Source organism: Balaenoptera physalus (genome assembly GCF_965194825.1).
Source record: "Balaenoptera physalus genome assembly, chromosome: 19".
NCBI lineage: Eukaryota > Metazoa > Chordata > Mammalia > Artiodactyla > Balaenopteridae > Balaenoptera > Balaenoptera physalus.
Window position 1 is genome coordinate 16,611,563 of NC_138900.1, and position 20,319 is coordinate 16,631,881.

At 48.5% G+C, this 20,319-nt stretch overlaps 1 protein-coding gene and 1 long non-coding RNA gene across 7 annotated transcripts; one reads left to right on the forward strand and one right to left on the reverse strand.

Annotated features, from left to right (window-relative positions):
• Positions 1 to 2: 2 nt before the first annotated feature.
• On the reverse strand, positions 3 to 10,264 carry ZBTB32 (zinc finger and BTB domain containing 32). 6 transcript variants are annotated; one of them, XM_082437788.1, is made up of 7 exons: positions 4,077 to 6,282; positions 2,238 to 2,977; positions 1,992 to 2,039; positions 1,662 to 1,735; positions 1,476 to 1,544; positions 1,188 to 1,352; positions 15 to 1,002 (listed from the first exon to the last, which is right to left on the reverse strand). In XM_082437788.1, exons 2-7 carry the CDS (start codon positions 2,876 to 2,878, stop codon positions 722 to 724), a joined length of 1,278 nt encoding a protein of 425 aa, XP_082293914.1. In that variant the 5' UTR covers positions 2,879 to 2,977; positions 4,077 to 6,282; the 3' UTR covers positions 15 to 721. The 6 variants fall into 6 exon arrangements, with proteins under 6 accessions (XP_082293916.1, XP_082293912.1, XP_082293915.1 ...); XM_082437790.1 differs by lacking the exons at positions 2,238 to 2,977; positions 4,077 to 6,282 and adding an exon at positions 10,134 to 10,264 and having other exon boundaries at positions 3 to 1,002; XM_082437786.1 differs by lacking the exon at positions 4,077 to 6,282 and adding an exon at positions 10,134 to 10,165 and having other exon boundaries at positions 3 to 1,002; positions 1,992 to 2,977.
• Positions 10,265 to 10,267: 3 nt separating this feature from the next.
• LOC309648775 lies at positions 10,268 to 18,719 on the forward strand. The gene is made up of 2 exons (XR_014256784.1): positions 10,268 to 11,110; positions 11,198 to 18,719. It is a non-coding gene; the product is annotated as an uncharacterized lncRNA (long non-coding RNA).
• Positions 18,720 to 20,319: the final 1,600 nt, after the last annotated feature.

The following is a 20,319-nucleotide window of genomic DNA, read 5'->3' on the forward strand; positions in this document are numbered from 1 at the left end:
GCAAAAGATTAGTCTCAGTTTGGAGCTCGACCCGGCAGCCGTTTCGTACAGCCTGGAGGGAAGATGCCGGAGAGGCTGCGGCCTTTCGGCTCTTGTGCTCTAGGAAAGAAGGAGGGTGGCCGAAAGCAGGGCGGAGCACGCGTTCCTCTCGAGCCCCCGGCTGGGGGCCCAGACTCAGACTCCGCGCGCAGTTGCTTGCTGTGGAAGGGACGGGTAACTTGGGTTCTGACAGCCTCCCCCCACAGGGCTTGCTGCTAAGTCGGCCTGGACGCCGAGTCCTCGCGGCCCGCTGCCTCCGGGGAAGGACAGGGAGCCCCGGGAGACGGAGGAGGTGGCCGCCGCGCTGAACCACCAGGGGCCGCTACAGGACTAGGGGCAAGGCTGTCCCCCGCGCGCAGGCTGAAGTCCGGACTCGGCTTTCTGGTCCGGAGAGGAGGGCACAGGAAACTCTTTATTTTGGTGATGAACCGCCAGTCCCCGCACAGTTAACCTTCACTCGTGCACACTTCACTGCCCTCACCCCGCACGGGCTCGCTGGCCCAGGTTTCTGTGGCCCGCGGTCATCTGGGAGAGGGCTCTTGGCGCCCTTCCTGCGACGCTTCTTGGAGCAGAGTTTGCTAGGCTGCCGTACCCGCGGTGCGAGGTCAGAAGCCTAGCCGGCCCGCCGGCCCATCTTTTATTCTGTACGGTGGCTGAAGCCAAAGAAGCTACTGACACCCTGTCAGGTGGTTGAGGAAGGGGGCCTACAGGGAGAGGTCGAGGCCCGAGATGGCCTCGAGGAGGAGGAGGAGTAGAGGAAGGTGGAGCGAATGGTCCATCCCGGCGGGAGCTGGCTGGGCGAGTGGCCGCGCATGTGCGTCTGCATGGAGGCCAGGCTGGGGCAGCCGGCCTGGCACAGAGGGCAGCGGTAGGGTGCGGCCCCGTGCGTCCGCAGGTGCTTGGTCATGGCTGAGAAGTCCCGGGAGCGCTGGGGACAGAGGCTACAGGAGAAGGGCTTCTCTCCTAGGGCAGGTGGAGGGGAAGACCCATGAAGGAAAGAAGAAAGGAACGAAGGCTGGCCTAGGGGTAGATTGGGGCAACTGGGCAAGGTCGTTGCGGGGGAGCCAGACACTCGAGAGGGACTTAGGAGTGGGCCCACCGGAGTTTGGAAGGAGGTAGACAATTCACACAGGGCAGGGCGCCCATACCTGTGTGGACACGGTAGTGCGTCTCCATCTGATGTTTGAGTGAAAACCTCTTTCCACAGACAGAACAAGAATAGGGCCGAGACCGAGCAGGAGGGGGTGGGGGAGGGTGTTGTTGAGATGCGTGGCTTGCTGTGCCCGCATGACCCACACAGGTTGCAAGTTCACCTATGGGGACAAAAGGCAAAGGAGGGCAGGGCTGGGAATCCCAGAGCCGGATCACTGGAACACTCAGGCAAGACATCAGGGGCTACAGTGGGGCTGAGGCAAAAGTGCCTTCACCCTACTCACCTGTGTGCCTCTGATCAGACTCTTCCATCTCCCCAGGGCTGAGCTGTGTGGGGCCCTGGGGGAGGGAACCTGAAGGGAGCAGAGTGAAGTAGGGGCTCTGCTCAGGCTGGACTCCTGGAGCCCCAGCCTCAGCCCCAGCTGAGAGAACATGTTACAGGGTGCATGCAGGCCAAGTGAGGGGCTTACCTGGGGTGGGGCTGCAGGAGGCCAACTGGTTCTGGTTCCAGAGGCCTTTGTGGAGGTTCAGGGACAGTGGGATCCTGGGAGTGGGATGGGGAAGAGTTACAGCTTTGGCTACACCTGGGATCCCGGCCAATTCCTTTCTGGGGAGGGAGGTGTCATGAGTCCTCAGGGGCTGGGCTTTGGCTTTCCCTGTGGTGGGAGCTTCTTGTCCTTTCCCCAGCTCAGGAAATGTATAGTAGAGATAAGAGATGTGGTGCCGTTCCACCCTTCACTGCTGCCTCTCCTGAGCCACTCCCTCCCAACCGGAGGTCTTCCATAGGCTCTTCAACTCACCTCTGGTCCTGAGGCCAGACCTCCTGCCGGGCTGCAGTCATGGGGGTGCTATGGGAGAAGGGAGTGCCATATCTGGGCGGCAACAGCAGGATGCTCCACAGGGCAGGCTGGCCCTCCCCCAACCAAGGGGCCTCAGCCCACCAGGGCCTAGGGGTGATGCCGGTTTGGAGGGAACCTGGTGGGGGAAGGGGGCCAGGGAACTCCCGCAGACTTTCCTCAGAGCCCCCTGGACTCTCCCTCACCCACATGATCACTTCTTGCTTCCCATTTGCTCCTCTGCGGCCAACAGGGGATTGGTTGAGTTTCTCCTCTGGTCTCATCTGCTCCCCTTGATCCTCCAGAGTTGCCTCTGCCATCTCAGGGCTCTCTCTTGGTGGCCTGTGCCTGTGCAACGTCTCCTGTTCTTTCCCACCAGCTCTAACAAACTTCTGTGGTCTCTGCTTCTCTCCAAAGCCCCCCACTCCTCTCATAGAATCCCTTGTGGGTTTCTCTGGCTCCTCCTGTTGTTCCTTCAGCCCTGGACCCACCTCTTCTCTGGCTGTATCTCTTCGAGCCCTCATGCATGCCTCTTCCAGGGACTGCACCCCTAATGCTCTGGCTGCCTCCTCAAGGCGCCCCAGTTCCCCAGGTTGCAGCTCTAGGCTCTCCCCATAAACAAAGTGCAGAAGTTGGGCAAAGGTAGAAGGGCTGATGCCTTTCACCAGAGCCCAGTGACCCCTGCGACCCAGTTGCTGGCTCACACCTGCCAGCACCAGGCTGTGGGCAGGGAACTCCTGGCTCCCCACTGTGATCAGGGTATCACACAGTGCTGGCCGGAGCCTGGCTGCTAGCCGTACCAGCCGATCAGAGCCATAGGGACTAGGCAGTCTTGTTGGGGACATGGGCATTGTGCCTTGCCTGGGTACCAATCTCAGAGGTTCTGAGAGAAGGGCCACAGTGTGGGGTCCATGGTGAAAAGTGGAGGGAGGAACAGCATATTCTCAAGCCTGTGGAGGTGAGGGGAGAAAGAGTGAGTTGCTGGTTCTGAATCAGAGCTCTCTGTCCTGAATGGAGCAGATAAACTGACCCGAGAGAGGACCTGAGCTTATCCAGAATCATAGCAGGGGCCAGGGGTGGGGGTAGGGTGGTGGGAGAATGGAAATCAGACCAAATTCAGGACTTAAAGAGCAAGGACCAGACAGTTAAGAACTATCTCAAGTAGCGGATTTAAGACTAGTAGAGATGGGTCCTGCCAGTTGGCAATGTCTGACCTAAAGGATAGCAAACACTGATACTTCTGCTTCTCCAAGCTCGTCTGCAGGCAAAGACCTCTGAGTAGGTCAGGCTCTCCTCATTCCAGACAAGAAGATCACCACAAAACCCAGTCAGCCCTGGAAGTTAGGGATGGAGCAAGACACAGCTTCATGGGTGAGTTTAGAAAGCTAGTGTGTCCTCCCCCTGCAAGCCCATCATGTGGAGCTGAGGGTTCCGAGAGGAAGAAAGGGCAGCAAGACAGGGGTCGTAACTGCAGGAGGGCAGGCTGTAAGGCATCAATCAATCATCTCCCTGAGGACGAAACTTCTAGAACCCATCCTCAGAGAAGGAACTGGAAGAGACCAAAGACTCCCATGCAGTGAGATAAGAGAGCAGGTCAGAAGCCACAGGAGAGAAGGCTCCTCACCCGAAGATGGAGAGACTTTGGAGAAGGCTTTGACCCTTGAGGAAGCCGGAGAAAGGGAAATGGGAACTATAGAGGGAGAGGCTATTTCCTCTCAAGATGAGGATAAGGAGATGGTTCAGTTTTGTTTTTCATAAGCCAAAAGTGAAGAACAGAAAGAACCGAACAAGGCAGAAATTTATCACACATCAAAACCACCACATTGGCTTTTAAGAAAACTGGGAACCCAGATACAAAGAGACGCACCTAAGTGTCGCAGTGCCCAGCAGGCATATTCCTAGGTGTGGGCTCACCATAAGCATGGACCCCATAGGAGGGAGGATTACTAGTTGGACACTTCACGGAGAGGGCTACAGGCTGGCAGGAAGTGGACAGGAAGAGGGGTGTAGTGGGAGGAAAGTCTCAGCTGGGGAGAAGCAGCCACTCACCGGTTGTAGCTTCCTCCTGGACACCGCATGCTCTGAACTGCTGTTGGGGCTCCTGGGCGCCCCTACCCTGGAGCTAGCCCCGCCCCTGACCTCACAGTCGTCCATTGGGTGTCCCAAGTATCAGTCTGCCACAGTTCCCCAAGGGGTGTGGTTTTATACCCCTGGCTGTGCTTCACCCCTCCAGGAGAGACCACTCCTCCCCTCCAGAGCCCAGGTATTCTGCTTCCTAACCTCCTGTCTCCTTATTTCATTTGTGAACTCCTAGAGTCAAAGAAGTGTATCTAAAGCAATAAGAACTTTGGGATAATCAGACCTGCGTTTGAGTCTCATCTCTGCCATTTACTAGTTGAGTCACCTTGGGCAAGTCACCTCTCTGAGCCTCAGTTAACTCATCCATGAAATAGGGATAACCTCTGCTTACCTCATTTGGAGGTGGGGTGAAGATGAAATGACATGATGTATGTGAAAGTGGTTTCTCGGTACATAGCATCATTCAAATAGTGTTAGTTCTGTTTCTTAGAGGTGTCAGTAGATCTCTAGCAGCTGGAAGCTCTTTCTACTACCTCAAAAGTAAAAAGGACTGAAACATCTGCATTCTAAGGAGAGAGTGAAGGAGGGCCAAAAGCATGCCTCCTCCTCCCTCTCTCTGACTTGGTACTAGGAAGCCTCAACTGCTCTGTGGGAATGACCCCTGTCATCTGGGCCATCAGTGGGGACTGGGTGTGTGAGTGACTCAGATCCTCCCATCAGGCTCTGATGGGGGCAACCCCAGGAAGGGCCTGCGGTGGTCTTCGAAGAGAAAAACTCCTTTTCCTGGGTTGATGACAAATGACATTTCTCTGAAATCAGGACTCCGAGGTTTCTTTGACTTCCTGCCCAGGGGGTGAAGGTCCTCAGAGATTTCCCCTCTTTTTACACTTTCGCACTCCTTAACCTGGGGAAAAGATGAGGTCTGAGAGACTCAAATTTCTTTCTCTGTTTCTTACTATTTCATTATTCCTCGTCCTGTGGCAGAATTTTCATTCACAGAACAAGTGCTGCTAAATCGCTTATGATATGTGCCTGATGAATAACTGGAAGGTTCACAAGTCAGGCACTGGTAGGCTGCTCTGGTGACAAGACACAGTCTGCTTCCCCCTAGGCTTCTCTCTTACATTCTGGTCCCCTCCTAGACTCAAATATTATGTCTCTAAAACTCCTGTTTCACCTTTTGGCTCCAGGACCCCCAGATGTTCAGACCATCCTTCTACTCTCTCTCCAGACCTAACATGCCTTCCCTCTACCTCTCATTCTAGCTTGGGTGCAAACGGATGTTAATCCCTCCTAGATCAGACAGGGTGTGCCAATGGGTGGGGCTAGTGGAGGGGCAATAATAGTGTGGGGAGAGGGGAAGATGAGTCAGAGTGAAAGGGAAAATGCAAATGGGCAAGCTGTATTCATTTGCTACTCTGGTCGTTAAATATTTTCCATTTCTGAGCTTTCTAACTCCTCACACCACCACACCCAGGGACTCATTAGATACCCATATAAAAGACACTTGACTTGGACACAGAAATGCACCAATCCCTGACATGTAGGTATACAGAGGGAAACATCCTTCCTCCAACACAGAAATACACACTCCCTGAGGATATGGAATAAGTGGGGAAAGCCATGAAGGAGAAACCCCAAGTGTAGGTATAGGGGTCTGGAAGATTACATCATCACCCAGTGGAGTAGGGTCCCCTCACCTCCCAGGCCTACATCATGTGCCCATGACTCGGCTCCCCCACTGGTGGTTGCCCACTGATGTTCAAAAGAGTTGGAGGCTGTGCTCAAAGGGCAGCATCCTCTTATGCAGTTGACAGGGAGTGCCAACGGGCTTTCAGGAAACCTAAAAGTGAGGGCAAGGAGCAAGGGGACTCCCCATTCAGTGAACAAAAGCCCCCAAGATTGGGAAACCCCATCTTTCCTCCCACATGGTGTCTACCCCCATCTAAGGATATCCCTTTAGAGACTGCCTCCTTAGAGGTATCTCTAGGGTCCTCTACACCTCAGCCCTTCTTCCTTCCGACATTCTTGACTGCACAGTCCAAACCACCTTGCACTGAGCAGTGGTAGCAGAAGCAGAAGCAAATAGCACTTTGACTTGGAAGGGTAGGGACACTGCTGACTCTTTCTCTCTTTCTTTCTTTTTTTTTTTTTTCTTGGCTGCACGGCATGCAGAACTTCCCTGACCAGGGATCGAACCCGTGCCCCCTGCATTGGAAGCCCGGAGTCCTAACCACTGGACCACCAGGGAAGTCTGTGTTTCTCTTCTTGAAAGGACTCTCCTCCCCAGCCTCAGAAACCTTGCCCACCTTCCACTTCCCAGGCTGACTCAGTAGGAATCTCCTGCAGTTGTCTCTCTGGGGTGGAGCCAGGAAACCACAGGTTATGAGGACATAAGCCTACATCCTGGGAGAGGGTACCGTAGGTGGGAGAGGTTAGGTAGGATATAATTGGAAGAAAAGAATGTGGGAAAAGGAGGTATGATTTTTGCCTCTCAGTCCTTTCTAATACTCATATTACTAAATAAAGTTTGAAATCTGATATCTTTTATTCTTACTGATAGACTTGACCATAAGCCCCTTCAGGCACAACCCAGCTTGCTGTAAAAATGTCAACACAGCAATACAAGTATAGAGTCTCTTCAAATATTATAATTAAAACTAAACCATCAGAATATGCTAATTAGAGGGATGATTATCTGTTTTATGAAAATATCCTCCCTCGGTCTCACGTATTGAGGTATTGAGTACCTCCAAAAGCCAGGTTAAACAAGATTCAATTCAGAAAAGTTCTATGAATTTTCCACTCTTCCCAGGAACACATCACTTTCGGCAAATTAAGGTGGTTAAACTCCCTACAGCATTTTATATAGATTAAAACCAATTATCCAAACCTTACATAAATCTTCAAAGGTTCACTCTTTTTAGTTAAGTACATCCAACACATACCAGAAGAGAGACACCACAGAATGAATGAGTTTCTTTCTTCCCTTAAATCTATGTTCTACATAGCCCAAGATCTGGATATAGTAATAGGCAGGTGAGCTGAATCTAGGTCATAGAGACCCTATCATAGCACACCTCTTATGGATTAAGTGGCAAAAGAACCCGATGAGAAGTAAAAATAACTTAGGTTCCACTGCATCCTCACAGTGGACTGCCTTTTTCTTCAGCTCTAACATGGGGCTAACTCTTCTGAGACCCTCAACTTCCTCATAGGGACTATTTTCAAGACCAGTATTGAATATCCATATTGCCTCAAATCCAGACAGAGGGCCCCACTCTGACCTCTAGTTGTGTCCCTCCCCATGGGCTGAGGAGTCCAAGGGTATCTAGGAAGTACCCACCTGGAACCTGTGCCCCCCAATTCTAGACCATGCTCTGGGAACGCGGAACCCTGGACCTCCTGGCCCAAATAGCCCACTTCCCGGGTTTACATTGGCCTCAGCCCCAGGTCTATACTCTTCCGAGTGGGCTGTGTGATTGATGTAATTGTGTGGCCCTGATTGGGTGGGGGGGGCACGTAGACTGAACTTGGACATGCAGGCTAGTATGTGAGACACCTTGAAGTATGCGCCAACACCAGATGTGGGGATAAGAGGGGAAATCTCCATTTCTAGTCTTGCCTAAGCCCCATAAATAATATGGGAGCCTGCTTTATTTTAGTGGTTCTTAACCTCTCAGGGGGTCATTATGCTTTTTAAAATTGTAAGTCGTGGAATCAACTCTTTACATCAGAAAATTGTAGATTCTCATACCATTTTGCATATGAATAACAAGAGAGTCACAGACTGCTCTGAAACTCACCCTTGGACAGGCTTCACTCCTCATCCTTGTGGCTGCTTTTACCGCTCCCCCGCCAACACACATACAGTTTTTTGGATTATTTCCAGGAGCTCATAGACCCTGTAATCCACTCATAGACTCCCCCCGTGCACCTCCACCCTTGGTTTAAGAACTCTGGGTGTACATGAAAGTACCCTGAAAGCTTTAGTACCAGGTAGAGCTTGAACAGCTGAGTGAAATTAGATATCAACATCCTGCCTCATAAGTATAAAAAGATCTTCAGTAAAGACAACCTGGGTGATTTCCTAAAGAGCAGGATATCTCACACACCTCCTATGCTCCAGTACAACGTCCATCCTCCCCAAGAAGCTGCCCCATGCTTAGAGCCTGATGTCTTCTGGGAATGACCAGAGACAGTTTGTGGAAGAATGGGAACAGGGACTAAAAGGCCCCAGACACGACTCAGTCCTGGTTCTGTCTAGAGCCACCACAAAATAATAATACTTCATGGAGGGCAAACAACCTGCTGGGATTCAGAGACACCCTCCCCACCCCGGAACCTCCAGAAGACCACGGCCCTAACCTCCTGGCCACGTTGTCCAACCTGGACCCAGTACTGGAAAATCTTACACGAGCGCCCCAACCCGGAAGCCAGAGTCCCCCAAAAGTCTTGCAGCCACATGTTCCCATCACAGCCAGGATGCAGTGACTCTTGACAACTTCCCATTGGGCTTTCGACTTCATCAACAGGCTGGATCCAAAGACTCCAGAAAACCTTCTCAAGTTCTCACTAGTTTCATTTCTTGGTCAAAGACTCCCAAGAACCTCTGGAGAGTCACAGACCTCTCCAGTCATCAGATCCAGTCTCAGTCCAGAGACCCCGGACAACCTCTCATAGTTCAGAGGCCATACCTCATGGCCAGTGACCCCACACTGAGCTCCAAGTGCCTCCACCTGCCCCACAACACACTTCCAAATCAGGCTGTCTTAGGGACTAGGGACATGCCAGCCTGGTCTCTGCCCAGCTGGGCCCAACGGTACCCAGGAGGCCCCATTTCCAGCCTCTCCAGGGAAGAGGGAGTCCCCAAAGCCTAACGCCCTCACCCCCACTTCCCGATCCTCATCCTCAGGGCGACCACTCAAGCCCCCATACCTCAGCTTTGCCTGGGCCAGGCCCAAGCCCGAAGAAAAGAAAGAAAATCCATGGCACTCACCGACTCAGGCCCTGTTCCTCTCCTCACTCCGCCTCACATACACTCAGGGCGGCACAAGCCCGAATGGCCGTTAGAAAGTGGAGCGGCGCGAGGCTCGGAGCTCGAGGCCGGGCCGCGTGCACAGCTCGCTGGTCGCCCTGGATCCCGAGGCAGACGCTGATTGGCCACAGTGCTGGCCACACCCTCTTTCCTGTCTCCCGCCGGCTGAGGGATCTCAACAGCCTGGGAGGCACCTAGGACAGCTCCACTCCTCACCACCCCCGCCCCTCTCCCTCCCCGCCCCCGGGTCCCCAACTCTGCCTCGCGACCTCCGCTGATTGGCTGCGGAGCCGAGCTCGCGTCCACCTGGCTGGCGCTGTGGAGGGACAGGGCCTTAAATCTGATTGGTTCGCGGACTTAGGCTTCAGGCCTCTAAGGCTGAGATATCATCCACCAGCGGGTCCTCAATGCTTTCTGGCTGCGGAGATTGCTCTGTCCCACCCTGTTTATGAAGAGACTGGGGCCTGAACCTCTTTCACCTGCAGGAGGCTCCCTCCGCAAGTGCTCAGGGATACCACTGCTTTCTTGCTTCTTTCTTTCTACCCTGTGTAGTCCTCGTTGCAAACGAGGTTCACCTTTCTCTCAACCCCTTACAATCTGTGGAGAAGTGACTGGGATTGGATAGGAGGCCATCAGGCTTTGGGTGCCTGTGGGCAGCTCCCCTTTCCCGCCTCTTGCCTTGCACCACCATTAATTGGCTGCAGAACGCACCCTGCCTCACTCGGAAGTATGCGGGGACAGGGAAGACACAAGAGAGGGCAGTGCCTTGACCCCCCTCATTGGCCTAGATGCTGGCGCTTCAAACACACGATGACGCCTCAACTGTCTGCTGAGTCAGGATTAACTGCGTACTTCATGTACCAGCCACCCCCCCACACCGTAAAGAGAATGACGACCCATTACGCTGCCCCACCATTAACTGGCCCGGGGTTAGAACCCGGCCAGCGGGCTTTCTGACTAGGCAGGGCTTTGGTGCTGACACACCGTACCAATCTGTGGCTGGCCGACTGCCTCCCTTCTTCCCCTGGCCCCGCTGCCATTGCACCGTCGATCAGCTGGCCCCACTCCTAAGTGGCTTATCCTGGACACATCCAATCAGGCGCGAGGGCGCTTTAAGGAGGCGGGCATTGCTCCACCGCTTCCACTTCTGATTGGTCCCGAAGCTTGCTTCTTCGCCTTTGATTGATCAGGGGACCGGGAGGAGGGAGCCCAGCCCAACGGTTTCGGGCGGCGGTTAGAATTCTGTCCCTTTGCTTCTGCTCAGCTTCGGGGTTCTGGCGACTGTTGCCTGGCGTCTCCTTCCCCACGGCTAGTGGGGAAATGGGGATGGAGAGTGGGGTGGGGCGAGGAGCTGGAAGGGGCCCTGCTGAGGAGGGCGTGACTCGACTCAGAGGCGCTTAGGACAGTGGGAACCGAGACCGCCTAAGGCGAGTGTCTGGCACGCGGGAGATAACCCTTAAAATAGCAGGGGAAAGACGGGCGCTGTAGTAGTAGTAACAACAGACCTTTCCATGTACCACGCTTTGTGCATCATCTCACTGAATCCTTCTAAATAGCTCTGTGAGGGGGTCTATTACTAGCCGGGTTAAACGCTGAGGGTCAGAGGTGAAGTCACTTGTCTCACGTTCCACAGTGAGTATGGGCATTGCTGGGACTCCGACATTGTTCTGGTGAAGAGTCCAACATCCGAGCTACACTACAATTAAGTAGGATTGATCTTATATAGATGTGGAATGGGGTCTGATGTGGTCACATGACCTTGGTTTACTTCATCATGTAAATGAGTTTTTTTGCTTGTTTGTTTTTCTTTTTATAGACTTGAATCTCATCCTGAAGACTCAGCACTCGGCATATATTTTCAACTCCTCAAACTCTGGGGCATATGCATTTGCATTCTAGAAAAGGATATTTAAAAAATCAGCATCATAATATCTTTGCCACTTTTTGGCCACTGACACCGAACCAGGCCAGTTTTAAGTGTTTTACATGCATCCTCTGACTGAATCCTCATAAGCTGTATCAGATGTTTACTGTTATTTTTCTCACTTCACAGATAAGTATATCGAGGCTGACAGAAGAACTTGATTTCCCTAAGATCTCACCAGGAGTAATTGTCAGAGCTGGAATTTGAATTAGGCCTGTTGCAGTTTGACTCCAGAGCCTAAGCTCCTAACCACTGGTATACAACACCTCTCATCCTAACAGCTACAGTGTCCAGAGCGCAGGCACACACGGTCCTGGGGAACCCTCGTAGCCACTCTAGGAAGAGGAATGATGACAACACCCATTAGAACAGACAACAGAGGCTCATGGAGGTGAAGACACTCAGCTCACATAGCTGGTCCATGGCTGAGCAAGGAGTAGAATGAATGATACCTAATATGCTGAATCCACACCCCACATTCTTAATCACTCCTCACACTGCTCCCTTCCCATTTGAAAAACGAAGAAACTGAGACGCTGAGGAGAAATCCAAGCTGGAATTCAGACCCAGGTCTATCAGACCCAAGAGATCATTCCCTGAACCACATTGCCTCCAGGAAGTATGTGTCTGGTAGATCCTGTGTTGGGTCAGGTGAGAAGTCCTCATACCCAGCCAGCCTTGTCTGCAAGCAATGAGGTCATCTGGTCCCAATTTTGGCCCTAAAGGTGGTTGGGAGAGTATTTCACAGCCTCAGAGCCTTTGGGGGCTTCTCATTGAGAAGCCTTAATCATAATTGCTACAATTTATTGTACACTTTTTATGAGCCAGGCTAGGTGGAAAACATTCTGCATGTATCATCTCACTGAATCCTTATAATAATTCTAGGATATAGGGATTGTTTTTGTCCCCAATTTACAGGTGAGGAAACTGAGACTCAGGGCGGGATGTAACATTTCTGTGTTTACAGAGCTAGTGAATGGTGGAGCCTGGATTGGAACTCAGAGAGCCTTACTCGAGAGCCCTCAATTCCAGCTACTACCCAGTGTGTACAAGCATGAGAAGATGGAGTGAGGGACCCTGGGTTCTGGCAGGATAGAGTCAGAATGGTTGTTGGTTTCATTCTGGAGGTTGGACTGTAAGGTTTGAAGAGTAAGCTGTCTGAGAGGAATAGAGGAATAACTATGGCTTATGGAACAACTACCCCATGCCAGGCCCTATGTTAACTACACTTTAATATATGTTGAGAAGCCTTGTGGTTAAGAAGCTGGACACTGGATCCAGTCTGCCTGGATTCATGTCCTGGCCTTGCTACTTGCTAGTTGTGAGACCTTTGGCCAGTTACTTAACCTCTCTTGGCCTCAATTTCCTCATCTGTAATGTGGGGATAATGATAATAAATACCTCTCAGGACTGTCAAGAGGATCTTAAATGAACTAATAGAACAGTGGCATCTCTTCTCTTCTCCAGTGTTCTGAAACTGAGTTGTCTCCTTGCAATCAACATCACTTGCCTTGACTCTGCTGTAGATACTGAAAATTAAGGCTGGATATTTGCACTGGGAAAGTCTGGGGGAAGTGTGTTCCCAGAAGAGGTAGCAAGAGCAAAGGCCTTGAGACAGGAGTGAACTTAGTATGTCTGAGGTACAGCAAGAAGTCCAGCTGGAGCCAGGCAGATGACTAAGACTCAGGAGCTCAGCCCAATTGCACATGTGCTCATAACAGGCATCAAAACGACGCTGTACTTTTCAGAGCATAATGGACTTTACCCAAGCTTTGATTTCTGGAGAAACCCAAAGCCATGATTACTTTTTTTTTTTAATTAATTAATTAATTTATTTCTATTTGGCTACGTTGGGTCTTCGTTGCTGCGCGCGGGCTTTCTCTAGTTGTGGCGAGCGGGGGCTACTCTTAGTTGCGGTGCTCGGGCTTCTCATTGCGGTGGCTTCTCTTGTTGTGGAGCACGGGCTCCAGGCGCGCAGGCTTCAGTAGTTGTGGCTCGCGGGCTCTAGAGAACAGGCTCAGTAGTTGTGGCGCACGGGCTTAGTTGCTCTGCGGCATGTGGGATCTTCCCAGACCAGGGATCAAACCCATGTCCCCTGCATTGGCAGGCGGATTCTTAACCACTGCGCCACCAGGGAAGTCCCCCATGATTACTTTTGAGGCTCAGTGTCCAAGCACAGGGATTTAGAGATGTCGCTTAGGAACTCAGGTCGTCTTGAACCAGGGCTCATGTGTGGGGGTCAGAAGACTTGCATTCACTCAAATATTTATTAAACTCCAAGAGCATATGCCATCTGTGCCAAGCCCAGGGAAGACTTAGCCCCTTCAAAATCTTTAAATTAAAAGATTTAACCTTATAGAAAGGAATTAGACCTTAAAACATATCCTTCCAGAACCAAGTGGAAAGTGTAGCAACTAAAGCCCAGAAGGGGCACTTAAGCCAGGGCTCGGGGAGGGAGAAAGGTGAGGGAAGACTTTTCGGAGAAGGTGGTGACCCCTAAGTGTATATTTTTGGAGGACCTACTATGTGCTAGGCATGGTGCTTAGTCCAAAACATATAATGGCAAACAAGAAGAGACCGAATGTATTAGTCTGCTAGGGCTGCTGTAACAAAATACCAAAGGCTGGGTGGCTTAAACAATACAGACTTATTTCTCACAGTTCTGGAGGCTGAAAGTTCAAAATCAAGGTGCCAGCTAGGTTCGTTTCTCCTGAGGCCACTTTCCTTGGCTTGCAGGTAGCTGCCTTCTCACTGTATCCTCATACGGCCTTTCTTCTGTGCATGCACACTACTGGTGTCTCTTCCTTTCCTGATAAGATGCCGTAAACTGAATGTTTGTGCCGCCCCCTCCCACACCCCCCACTACACCAGATTCATAGGTTGAAACCTCATCCTCAATGTGAGGATATTTGGAGATAGGGCCTTTGGGAGGTAATTAGGTCATAAGGGTGGAGCACTTATGAATGGGATTAATGCCCTTATAAAAGGCTTCAGAGAGAGCTCCCAGGTGATTTTACAGTGAGAAGACAGCCATCTATAAACCAGAAAGCGGGCCCTCACCAGATACCAAATCTGCCAGTGCCTTGATCTCGGACTTCCCAGCTTCCAGAACTGTGAGAAATAAATTTCTATTGTTTATAATCTACCCAGTCTTTGGTATTCTGTTACGGCAGCCCAAACAGACTAAGACAGAAGGACATCAGTCCTTAAACAACACAAACTTATTTATCAGTCCTATTGGATTAGGTTCGTGCTCTTAGGACCTCATTTAACTTAATTCCCTCCTTAAAGGCCCTGTTTTCAAATACAGTTACATTGAGGGTAAGTCTTCAACACATGAATCTGGGGAATTTGGACTTATTGGCAATTCAGTCTGTAACACTAAATATCTACCACTGAGGGATTAAACAGCCTGGTAGGGGAGATGCATATTATTAACAACATGTGGAGGGAGCAGAGCAGAATGGTTTAAGATGTCAGCTCTGGAATCAGACTGATGGTTTGGGTCCTGCCTCTGATATTTACCAACTGTGTGACCTTGAGCGAGTTTCTTCCACTTTTTGTGCCTTGAGAGAATCAAATGAGCAGATACCCTTGAAGTCCTTAGGACAGCCCCTGGCACTGAGTAAGTGCTCGTTAAATGTTGGCTATTGTTATTAATTACAAGTAAAATTAAAATTGTGCTAAATGCTCCGAAGGAAAACCACAAGATAGATTAAGAAAGTAAAACTCTCATCTGACCAGTGTTTTCAAGAAAGACTTCCTGGAGGAAGTGATGCTTGTACTCAGGTCTGAAAAATGAGTACTCACTAACCAGACTAGGGAGCGAGGAGAGGCTTCCAGGCAGTAGGAAAGTAGGTTCCAGAGCTCTGGGGTGAGAGGAAACATGGCCCAGAATCCAATGTCTCAGAGCAGAGCAAGGAGGTACAGGGGAAGCAGGGGAGAGGGAGACCTGGTGTAGTTGGCAAGGCCTGGCCTTGCCAGGAGTGCTGGCATTCTCCTAAGAACCATGCAGAATCACAGAAGGAAGTGTCTATTTTTTTTTTACAGAGACTGGTTTGATGAACCTCTATGTACAATACTTATCACCCAGATGCAAGAGCTATCAACATTCTGCCTTTCTTATTTCATCAGTACTCCCTCAGTCGTTTTCTTTTAAATATTTTTCTCCTTGAACACATTCTACTTGACAATGAAAGCAATTGGGACAAAAATCTCTTGAGAAGGGGAAATATACAAACACACTTTATTAGGGAGAAAAGATACACACATAGTTGGTTTTATCTAGTGATAATGCATGCTTTTTAAATGACACATTTTATGAAATGCTTTGAAAATGCCTTAAAAATTTTTTTAGCACCAATCAGTAGCATTAACAGTACAGGAATACCTCGTTTTATTGTGGTTTGCTTTATTGTGCTTCGCAGATACTACATGTTTTACAAATCCAAGGTTTATGGCAACCCTACGTTGAGCAAGTCTATCAGTGCCATTTTTCCAACAGCATTTGTTCACTTCATATTTCTGTGGCATATTTTGGTAATTCTTGCAATATTTCAAACTTTTTCATTGTTATATTTTATGGTGATTTGTGATCAGTGATATTTGATGTTACTGTTGTAATTGTTTTGGGGCGCCAAAAACTGCGCCCGTATAAGACAGCAAACTTAATCAATAAATGTTGTGGGATTACTGGTGTAATTTCTCCACTAATCAGCCATTCCCCCTTCTCTCTCCCTTTCCTAGGGCCTCCCTATTTCTTGAAACACAACAATATTGAAAGTAGGCCAATTAATAACCCTACAATGGCCTCTACATGTTCAAGTGAAAAAAATCACATGGGAATTCGCTGGTGGTCCAGTGGTTAGGATTCTGCACTCTCACTGCCGAGGGCCTGGGTTCAATCCCTGGTGGGGGAACTAAGATCCCACAGGCCATGCTGCGTGGCCAAAAAAAAGAAAGAATTACATGTCTGTCATTTTAAATCAAAAGCTGGAAATCATTAAGCTTAGTGAGAAAGGCTAGGCCTCTTGTGCCAAATAGCCATGTTGTCACAGCAAAGGAAAGGTTCTTGAAGGAAATTAAAAGGGCTACTCCAGTGAAAACATGAATGATGAGAAAGTGAAACAGCCTTATTGTTGATATGGAGAAAGTTTTAGTGGTCTGGACAGAAGATCAAACCAGCCACAACATTCCCTTCAGCCAAAGCCTAATCCAGAGCAAATCCCTAACTCTCTTCAATTCTGTGAAGGCTGAGAGAGGTGAGGAAGCTGCAGCAAAAAAGTTTAAAGCTAGCAGAGATTGGTTTGTGAAGTTTAAGGAAAGAAGCCATCTCCATAATATAAAAGTGCAAGGTGAAGCGGCAAGTGCTGATGTAGAAGCTGCAGCAAGTTATCCAGAAGATCTAGTAAGATAATTAATGAAGGTGGCTACACTAAACAACAGATTTTCAATGCAGATGAAACAGCCTTCTATTAGAAGAAGATGCCACCTAGGACTTTCATAGCTAGAGAGAAGAGGTCAATGTCCGGCTTCAAAGCTTCAGAGGACAGGCTGACTCTCTTATTAGGGGCAAATGCAGCTGGTGACTTTAAGTTGAAGTCAGTGCTCATTCACCATTCTGGTCCCTTAACAATTTTGTTAAATCTACTCAGCCTGTGCTCTATAAATGGATGCTGTAAACAGATGTGCTGGATGACAGCACATCTGTTTACATGGTTTACTGAGTATTTTAAGCCCACTGCTGAGACCTACTCTTTCAGAAAAAAACATTCTTCTCAAAATATTACTGCTCATTGACAATGCGCCTGGTCATCCAAGAGCTCTGATGGAGATGTACAGTGAGATTAATGTGGTTTTTATGCCTGTTAACACAACATCCATTCTGCAGCCCATGGACCAAGTAGCATTTCGATTTTCAAGTCTTATTATTTAAGAAATACATTTTGTAAGGCTATGCTTCCATAGATAGTGATTCTTCTGATAGATCCGGGCAAAGTAAATTGAAAACCTTCTGGAAAGGATTTGCTGTTCTAGATGCCATTAAGAACATTGTGATTCACGGGACGAGGTCAAAATATCAACATTAACAGGAGTTTGGAAGAAGTTGATTCCAACCCTCATGGATGACTGTGAGGGTTTCAAGACTTCAGTGGAGGAAGCAACTGCAGATGTGGTGGAAATAGCAAGAGATCTAGAATTAGAAGTGCAGCCTGAAGATGTGACTGAACTGCAGCAACCTCATGATAACCTTTTCGCGGATGAGGAGTTGCTTCTTATGGACGAGCAAATAAAGTGTTTGTTGAGATGGAATCTGCTCCTCGTGAAGAGGCTCTGAAGCTTGTTGAAATGACAAAGATTTAGAATATTACCTAAACTTAGTTGATAAAGCAGCAGCAAGGTTTGAGAGGATTGACTCCAATTTTGAAAGAAGTTTTACTGTAGGTAAAATGCTATTAAACAGCATTGCCTGCTACAGAGAAATTCTTCATGAAAGGAAGAGTCAACTGATGCAGCAAATTTCATTGTCTTATTTTAATAAACTGCCAGTCACTCCAACCTTCAGCAACTACCACTCTGATCAGTCAGCAGCCGTCAACATCAAGGCAACACCCTCCCATCAGCAAAAAGATTACAACTCGCGGGAGACTCAAGTGATGGTTAGCGTTTTTTAGCAATAATGTATTTTTAAACTAAGGTATATATATTGTATTTTTATACATAATGCTATTGTACGCTTAACAGAGGACAGTATAGTGTAAATATAACTTTTATATACACTGGGAAACCAAAAAATTCTGGTGACATGCTTTATTGCAATATTCACTTTATTGTGGTGGTCTGGAACTGAACCTGCAATATCTCTGAGACATGCCTGCATTTTAAGAGAATGTTTTTAGAAGATTAAAATTGACTGGGGTTTTATCACATAACTTGGCTTGAGGATTAGTATGGTAAACATTCTAAATACAAGTATCTACGATCAAAATAGGGCTTTTACCCATAAAATATCTTGATAGTTAAGTAAAAAGCATATGATGTGGCTCACGGTGTCTGTTAACCTCATTCCTTCCTGATCAGAAAATTTGCCTTTGCTGAATAAAAGGTTTGGTACTTTGGCATGGAAATGTACAATAAACTCATCTATTTTGATTTGATTGATAATCTCTTTCTTGAGGAAGGTCAGGAAAGTCTAATAAGGAACAGCTCTTGTGCTCATGGTTGCAAATCTCCAAAAAATGTCAGTGACTGCACCTGTTATTTCTAGACCAATCCTCTGTAAGTCCTGGGGGTATCTCAGTTGCCATCAGGCAGGGATGTGATCAAAGATGTAATGCTTGCACTAGCAAGTTGATATTTTGTATATTAACTTTGTGTCCTGCAACTTTGCTATAATTGCTTATTAGTTCCAGGAGGTTTTTTGGTCAGTTCTTTTAGATTTCTTACATAGACAATTATGTCATCTGCAAACAAAGACAGTTTTATTTCTTCCTTCTCAATCTGTGTACATTTTATTTCCTTTTCTTGTCTTATTACATTAGCTAGGACTTCCAGTATGATGTTGAAAAGGAGTGGTGAGATGAGACATCCTTGGCAATTTGATCTTAGGTACAGCAAGAGGAACTTGACTACTAGGGACCCTCTTCTTTTTTTTTTTTTTTTTAAATATTTATTTATTTATTTATTTGTTTGTTTATGGCTACGTTGGGTCTTCATTGCTGCGTGTGGGCTTCTCTCTAGTTGCGGCGAGCGGGGGCTACTCTTCATTGCAGTGTGCCAGCTTCTCATTGCGGTGGCTTCTCTTGTTGCTGAGTGCAGGCTCTAGATGTGCAGGCTTCAGTAGTGGTGGCATGTGGGCTCTGTAATTGTGGCTCATGGGCTCTAGAGCACAGGCTCAGTAGTTGTGGCGCACTGGCTTAGTTGTTCCACGGCATGTGGGATCTTCCTGGACCAGGGATCGAACCCGTGTCCCCTGCATTGGCAGGTGGATTCTCAACCACTGTGCCACTGGGAAGTCCCTAGGGACCTTCTTTTAATTATGTGTCCAACAGTACCTAAGTGGAACTCCAGAAAGACCACTTTCTTAGCTTTTTACTTTTTTTTGGCCACACTGCATGGCTTGTGGGATCTTAGTCCCCCAACCAGGGGTTGAACCCAGGCCCTTGGCAGTGAGAGTGCGGAGTCCTAACCACTGGACCACCAGGGAATTCACAGCTTTTTAACTTTTATATTTTATTTATTTCCATTCCAGTGCCCATGGCATCTGAGGGGGCCATCTGAGAGATATCTAAGGGAAACTTGATGTCTTTAATAGATCTCTTGCTTGGGTTTTGAAACATGAATTAAGTCAAAACATTGTCTCAAACTTCTGTGATATCTGAAATTTGGGAAAAGGCACTTATTCACAGGACAACTCTTTGATTACTGGAGGAACGGCTCAAGGTCCAGGCTACTGTTGGCATTAACTATTTCCTATCTAGCTTCCTTCTGGGAACTCTAAGCTGTTTGAGGAGATCACAACTGTGGAATACTCTCAAATAAAGGCATTTGATACTTCTGCTGGGGACTGCTGGCACCTTTTTATCATCCTGGTTAGATTGTTAAAATAGCCTCCATAATTCTCCTCCCTTCTGCACACCTCCCATACTCAGTCTGGCCTTAACCATTGACTTGCTTCACCCAATGGGACAATAGCACATGTGGCAAAAGCAGAACATTGAAAATTGCTTACGCACCTTGGGACTTGTCTTTTCTTGCTGCTCTTGGGAACCCTGCAAGCACCACCATGTGAATATGCTTGGGCTGGCCTTCTTTAGACACATGGCCCAGTCAGAGCCCTCACCCCAGCTACCTACACCAACTTCCAGCCAGCCACACATGTGAGGGAGGCCACCCTAGACCGACAAGCCCCCAGCCACCCCATAGCTGACTGCAGCTGCATGGGTACGCCCAGGTGAGAAAAACCGAAGAGCTGCCTGGCTGACTGAGCTCAGCCCAAATGGTCCCACAGAATCAGGAGCTAAAAAATAATCATTAAGTCACTGTGTTTTGGTGTGTTAACAAAATTAACCAGTATACCCTGGGCTAGAGTGGTTTCTAGGCAACAAATATACTTGCTTTGGCCCTGGGTATACATCTTGAAAGCTGAAAAATCCCTTCAGTTTCTAGACCTGTTCCCTCAATTTTCTGCATACATTTTTATGAGATGAATTTTAATGCCAGGGATCAAATGCCAGGATCTTTTGATCACT

Excerpts from the sequence above, each read along its gene's own strand:
- ZBTB32 (XM_082437786.1), bottom strand. The coding sequence starts at position 2,878 with ATGCCCATGTCCCCAACAAGACTGCCTAGTCCCTATGGCTCTGATCGG. Across the intron at positions 1,736-1,991 it reads GTCTGGCCTCAGGACCAGAG|GATCCCACTGTCCCTGAACC; the intron begins GTGAGTTGAAGA and ends TCCCACTCCCAG. Across the intron at positions 1,545-1,661 it reads CTCCTGCAGCCCCACCCCAG|GTTCCCTCCCCCAGGGCCCC; the intron begins GTAAGCCCCTCA and ends TGCTCCCTTCAG.